The following is a 6893-nucleotide window of genomic DNA, read 5'->3' on the forward strand; positions in this document are numbered from 1 at the left end:
AAAATTACAACTCTCCAAAGGAAAACAGGAGTTTACCATATACACTTTAGGCTCACTGAGGCAATTTTATCTGTAAGGTTGATCGGCTTACTCCCAAAATCACAGATCCCAGATACTAGTGAAAGATGAAATTTGTGAGCAAGCATTTCTAAGGCTAAGCAGTCTTGGGCCTGCTAATGTTCACTGTCTTTTGTACACTAGGTAGTTGGACTTTGTTATGAGCAAGTGCTGATGTTCCAGTGAAGAAAGAGTAATTAGGGCTGCCCTAAGCATCTCCTCTTACTCCCTGGACCCACAACAAGAGAGGTGTTCCTTCGTTGATGTTGCTCTACCAAACAAGCTAATTCTAACATCAGAATTTATGGATGGGAGCCTTTTTTCTGTTCCCTTCACATGGACATCAATGGGTAATTGGTCTCTTTCAGGGACCAGCATTTAGGAAATTATGCCACTGGGGAATTCCTGTACCTAGGATGGGCTGTCATGCTGCTGTGCCCCACCTGGGAGCTCAGAAATGAGAGAAGGTGAGAGGACAGCCTCTAGAGTGGCTGGTCAGGTATCAAAAAGGTTTTGTGGTTTGTTTGTTTGTTTTTTTGAGGAAAGCACTGTTGAACTCTTTTATGTATTTTTTATAATTTGTGCAAATTCACCATGAAACCATTGAAGATTTTAATGAAGCCCTTGCAAACTTTAAGTCTTAACCTGTTCCTCAAGGTCATCAAGGCCCAGATTATAGTTGTATGATTCTGCTGAAAAGAGGTCTTCTGTGATCTTATCATCTCAGTATGGATGTTCTAAAAATTGTTCAGAAGCCATCCCGAGGCACATGAATATAGGGATTTTGTGGAGGTGTGAGTTGTCCTGTTTTCCTCCTCATGCCTTGGCTCTGACTGAATAACTTCCTGGCCCCATGAAATGAGATAGAGGAAGGAAAGCAAAACTGAGTATGTGATAAATATTATATAAATTTTAATTTATACTCCTCCACAAGAATATTTTCATTCAGCCACCTGGATCTGACTACTTCTGTTAGCCTGGAGTACTTCAGGACAATATGACTAGCTGGATCTTGTTACAGGTTGGATTTCCACAGGACTTTTGGCCTCGTGTTTGATGATGAGAATAGAAAGAAAACCTTCCAGTTCTTCACTGTGTTGTTATTTGTTAAAACCTCATGCAGATGTGAACCTGTGCTCATATAGTGCTGCACGACATGGTGGGTACTAAAGAGGGAATGAGAAAGTTTTTATCAGAATGAACTGGTGTGCTTAAAATGGATTATTTCTTTCATCTGTATAGCAAGTTTCTCTTATTTCTCCAAGGTGCTCTATGTCTTGACAAAGAGAGGAATAAAGACTTGAAGTGATCACAATATAAATGTAGCAGTAAATTCCTTGTGTTCATGATGCTCTTGAATTCATGAGGGAGTATCACCATAGAGTGAGAGTTCTAATGACAAAGTTATAGAACAAATGTTTGGAGACCGCAGAGTCATATGTGAACTTCCTATGAATTGAGTATAGATTGCTGATGCTCTTCATTCTGTCCATTCTCTCACATATGTATTTGGGATGTTTTAGGATTCAGTGACCTTTGAGGATGTGAGTGTGAAGTTCACCACAGAGGAGTGGGCTCTGCTGGATCTATCCCAGAAGAAACTCTACAGAGATGTGATGCAGGAAACCTTTAAGAACTTGACCTCAATAGGTAAGGATGATGACATTCTTACTTAATTACTTAGTCAATTAGAGAACCAGTGTTGCTTGCTCATCAACACTTTAAAGAGGTGAAATGTGGAAAGGGATGACATTAGTAAATAAATCAGGCATGGTCATAGTTCATCATGGACCTGTCATGTAACAACTTTTCTCTGATAGTTTATAACTTATAATGATTTTTGTTGTTGTTGGTCTGCATTTTAGGAGAAAAATGGGAAGACCCTGATACTGAAGATCAGTATGAAAATCCTGGGACAAATCTAAGGTGAGTTATACTCACACGAGAATGTCCCGTGACACAATGTTAGTATGCCATGACATTTTTTTTTTAATTCAAGTACAGTTGATTTACAATGTTGTGTTAGTTACAGGTGTACAGCAAAGTGATTCAGTTATACGTATATATATATCCATTCTTTTTCCAATTCTTTTCCATTATAGGGTATTCCAAGATATTGAATATAGTTCCCTGTGCTATACAGCACGTCTTTGTTGTTTATCTGTTTTATATAGAGTAGTGTGTATCTGTTAATCCCAAATTCCCAATTTATCCCTCCCCCACCCTTTCCCCTTTGGTAACCATAAGTTTGTTTTCTATGTCTGTGAGTCTATTTCTGTTTTATAAATAAGTTCATTTGTATCATTTTTTGGATTCCACGTGTAAGTGATACCACATTTTCTTTATCCATTCATCTGTGATGGACATTTAGGTTACTTCCATGTCTTAGGTGTTGTAAATAGTGCTGCTATGAATACTGGGTGCATGTTTCTTTTCGAATTAGAGTTTTTGTCTTTTCCAGATATATGCCCAGGAGTGGGATTGCTGGATCATATGGTAATTCTATTTTTACTTTTTTATGGAACCTCCATACTGTTCTCCAGAGTGGCTGCACCAATTAACATTCCTACCAACAGTGTAGGAGGGTTCCCTTTCTCCACACCCCCTCCAGCATTTATTGTTTGTAGACTTTTTAATGATGGCCATTCTGGATGGTGTGAGGTGATACCTCGTAGTTTTGATTTGCATTTCTCTGATAATTAGTGGTGTGGAGCATCTTTTCACGTGCCTTTTGGCCATCTGTGTGTCTTCTTTGGAGAAATGTCTATTTCAGTCTTCTGCCCATTTTTTGATTGGGTCCTTTGGTGTTTTGATATTGAGCTGTATGAGCTGTTTGTATAGTTTGGAAGTTAATCCCTTGTCAGTTGCATCGTTTGCAGATACTCTCTCCTATTCAGTAGGTTGTCTTTTCATTTTGTTTATGGTTTTCTTTGCTGTGCAAAAGCTTTTAAGTTTCATTAGGTTCTATTTGTTTGTTTTTTGCTTTTGTTTCCATTACTCTAGGAGACAGATCCAAAAAAAATATTGCTGCAATTTATGTCAAAGAGTATTCTGCCTATGTTTTCCTCTAGGAGTTTTACAGTATCTAGTCTTACATTTAGGTCTTTAATCCATTTTGAGTTTATTTTTGTATATGGTGTTAGAGAATGTTCTAGTTTCATTCGTTTACATGTGGCTGTCCAGTTTTCCCAGCACCACTTGTTGAAGAGACCTTCTTTTCTCTATTGTATATTCTTGCCTTTTTTGTCATAGATTAATTGACCATACGTGCATGAGTTTATTTCTCGGCTTTCTATCCTTTTCCATTGATCTGTGGTCTGCTTTTGTGCTAGTTCCATACTGTTTTGATTACTATGGCTTTGTAGTATAGTCTGAAGTCAGGGAGCCTGATTCCTCTAGCTTCTTTCTTCTTTCTCAAGATTGTTTATGCCATGACATTGTAAAACAAAGAAATAAAACAAATCAGCCCAGCCTTAAAATTAATGAATCTTAGAATTTTTGCATCAAACCTTTTTTCTCAAATGTGTCCTAAATGTTGAGTGTTTGAAAAATAGTACACTTGGAATCAGTATTCAGAATCACCATTTATGAATAGTACTGTTTTGATAATTGCTATGATTATTTTGCAGAGCTTTAGTAAATTCACTTTCAATCAGAATGTGCAGAAAATGTGCACTTTCCTTTAAAATGGTAAAATTTTCATTGTCATAACTATTACTAAATATAATTAATAAACAATTCGTTAATAATATGCTTCTTATTTTTTACAGCAGTCATATGGTAGAGAGACTCTGTTAAAATAAAGAAGGTAGTCAGTATGTGGGGGGAAACATTTAGCCAAATTTCAAATCATAATCAGAAAAAGAAAACTGGAATAAAACTATGTGAATTCAGTGTATGTGGACGAGTCTTCATGCGTCATTCATCCTTTAATAGGCACATGACATCTCGCACTACACCCAAACCACGTGAGTGTAAGGAATATGAGGAGAAGCCATATAAATGCAAGGAATGTGGGAAAGCCTTCAAGCATCGTCAATCCAGACATACCCATGAGAAGATTCACACTGGGGAGAAACCCTATGATTGTAAGAAATGTGGGAAGGCCTTCAAGCTTCGCCAGTCTATTCGAAGGCATGAAAGGATTCACACTGGAGAGAAACCCTATGAGTGTAAAAGATGTGGAAAAGCCTTCAGATATCACCACAACTTTCAAAAACATGAACGAACTCATACTGGAGAGAAACCCTATAGATGTAAGCACTGTGGTAAAGCCCTCAGTTCTCTCAGATACTGTCGAATTCATGAAATAACGCACACTGGAGAGAAACCTTATAAATGTAAGCAATGTGGTAAAGCTTTCAATTGTCCCAGTTACTTTATAAAACATGAGAGAACTCATAGTGGATTAAAACCATATGAATGCAAGCAGTGTGGTAAAGCCTTCAGTTGTGCCAGTTACATTCGAAGACATGAAAGGACACATACTGGAGAAAAGCCCTATGAATGTAAAAAATGTGATAAAACCTTTAGTTGTTCAAGTTCCTTTCGAAAACATGAGAGAACTCATACTGGAGAGAAACCCTATGAATGTAAGCAATGTGGTAAAGCCTTTAGTTATTCCAGATCCTTTCAAAGTCATGAAAGGAGACACAGTGGAGAAAAGCCCTATAAGTGTAAAAATTGTGGTAAAGCTTTCAGTTGTCCAAATTCCTGTCGAAAACATGAGAGGACTCATTCTGGACAGAAACCCTATGTGTGTAAGGAATGTGGGAAAGCCTTCAGTTCTCTTGCCAAATTTCAAAGACACATGATGAAGCATACTGGAGATGGACCTTATAAATGTAAAGACTGTGGGAAAGTCTTTGATTGTCCCAGTTACTTTCGTTGTCATGAAAGGACTCACAGTGGAGAGAAGCCGTATAAGTGTAAGGAATGTGGTAAGGCCTTCAGTTTTCTATGTTGTCGTCAAATACATGAAAAAAGTCATACTGGGGAGAGGCCCTATGAATGTAAGCAATGTGGTAAAGCCTTCACTTATCTCAGTTCCATTCGAAAACATGAAAGAACTCATACTGGAGAGAAACCCTATGAATGTAAGGAATGTGGAAAGTCCTTTATTTATCCCTCACATGTTCAAAGACACATGATAATGCATACTGGTGATGGACCTTGCAAATGTAAGGACTGTGGGAAAGCCTTTGATTGTCCCAGTTCTTTACAAGCACATAGAAACACTCACACTGGAGAGAAACCCTATCAATGTAAAACTTGTAGTAAAGCCTTCAGTTGTCCCAGTTCTTTTCAAAACCATGAAAAATCTCATAATAGAGAATAGCACTATGAATGTAAGGAATGTGTGAAAGCCTTTATTTGTCCCAGTTCATTCCAAATACATAAAAGAGCTCACACTGGAGAGAAACCCTATTTTTGCAAACAGTATGGTAAAGCTTTCAGCACTCTCTGTTATATTCAGATACATGAAAGAACTCATACTAGACAGAAACTGAATGTGAGGAATGTGGGAAAGCCTTATCACACACACGTTTCCAAGGACACATGAGAGTGCACACTGGAGAGAAACTATATATGTAAGGAATGTGGGAAAGCCTTGAGTCCCATTTCCTTGGAAAGCCATGAAAGAACTTGCACTGGAGAGAATTGTATTGAATGTAAACTATGTAGGAAAACCTTCGCTTGCCCCACATCCTTACAAAACCATGTGAAAATGTACATGCGATAGAAACCTTGTAACTGAAAAGGGAAACTTTTCAATTTTAACAGATATTTTCAAAGTCTTATGAAAACTGCACTGGAAAGAAATTATCTCCATGTAAGTACTATGGGTATGCTGTCTGAAAATTCACAACATGGAAGAAATGTTACAAATTTTCTTTGTAATTGACTCATTCTTAAAGTGATTCTCTATAGTATGGATTTCTAATTAGTTTTCAAAGTACACATTGAAGTGAGATAATTTTGTAGGTACTTATTAAGCAAGAGTTCCTAAAAAATTAATAAGTAGTTTTTTCTTTTAGTCATTTAGTAATTTTTTGTGTGTCTATTTTGAAGTCTATTGGAGCCATGAATTGAAGTTTATTTCTAGTATGCAAATAGGTTTAATTTTTACCTAATTTTGTAAGTTACATGTAAGGAAAGGGACATTGAAAAATGCCAGCTTGGTTTTTTTTTCCTACTGGCTTCCTGTGGATATGCCTTATTCATTATATATAAATATATATATATATTTCACCTTATTTAGCAGAAAACTATCTTTTTATTGCCTAAAGATCCTTATTCTATTTTCTGTGGAATATATAATTGCTATATACTTGTAAGCATGCAAAGTTTATCATAGTGCAGTCTCTTGTGAATTATCTTCATCTTTTGTCCTTTACACTTTGTTATTTCTTTTGGCTGGGATTTGGACTATGGAATTTACATTAAAAAGAGAGACATGTGAAAGGACAATAAAATTTAGATTTGGCAATGTCCCTTCTTGATCCTGTTATATTATGTGAGTAATGTGGACTACATTTTCTAGAATGTGTTGCCTTATGATCCCATGTGAGAAGTCACCAAAGCCTAACTTACATGAAACTTGGAATGCAGAAATGAAGTATGATTTAGTCAGGTTTTGAAGTCACCTGTATGGAAGGAGACAGAAGCATAGGGCCTTTGTAGACACTTGCTTCCAGCCCGTTTTCCACATTATTTTCCCTATCAGTCAAGTATATCCTCAAAACCACCATAGACTGCTTGACTTCCACTTGATCTGAACGTTAGGCTTCTACAGTTGTCCCAAAATTCAACATTAAAGATCCAATATGGTTTGG

The 6893-nt window shown here is 36.8% G+C and overlaps 1 protein-coding gene across 7 annotated transcripts in view; it reads left to right on the forward strand.

The window, feature by feature from the left end:
* LOC131756032 (zinc finger protein 709-like) overlaps window positions 1–6552 on the forward strand; it is a 48275-nt gene extending 41723 nt beyond the window's left edge. For 2 of the 7 annotated variants that reach the window (XM_067032610.1, XM_067032609.1), the window contains exons 2-5: window positions 426–524; window positions 1581–1707; window positions 1923–1983; window positions 3994–6551. In XM_067032610.1, the coding sequence (XP_066888711.1) occupies window positions 1674–1707; window positions 1923–1983; window positions 3994–5395 (1497 nt within the window). In that variant the 5' untranslated portion in view covers window positions 426–524; window positions 1581–1673 and the 3' untranslated portion in view covers window positions 5396–6551. Of the gene's footprint in view, window positions 1–425; window positions 525–1078; window positions 1217–1580; window positions 1708–1922; window positions 1984–2518; window positions 2554–3993 lie in introns of all 7 variants that reach the window. The other 5 variants (XM_067032608.1, XM_067032612.1, XM_067032614.1 and 2 more) reach the window with 5 other exon arrangements.
* The last annotated feature ends 341 nt before the right edge of the window (window positions 6553–6893 follow it).

The sequence above is a fragment of the Kogia breviceps genome, chromosome 4 (genome assembly GCF_026419965.1).
Source record: "Kogia breviceps isolate mKogBre1 chromosome 4, mKogBre1 haplotype 1, whole genome shotgun sequence".
NCBI classification, from domain to species: Eukaryota; Metazoa; Chordata; class Mammalia; order Artiodactyla; family Physeteridae; genus Kogia; species Kogia breviceps.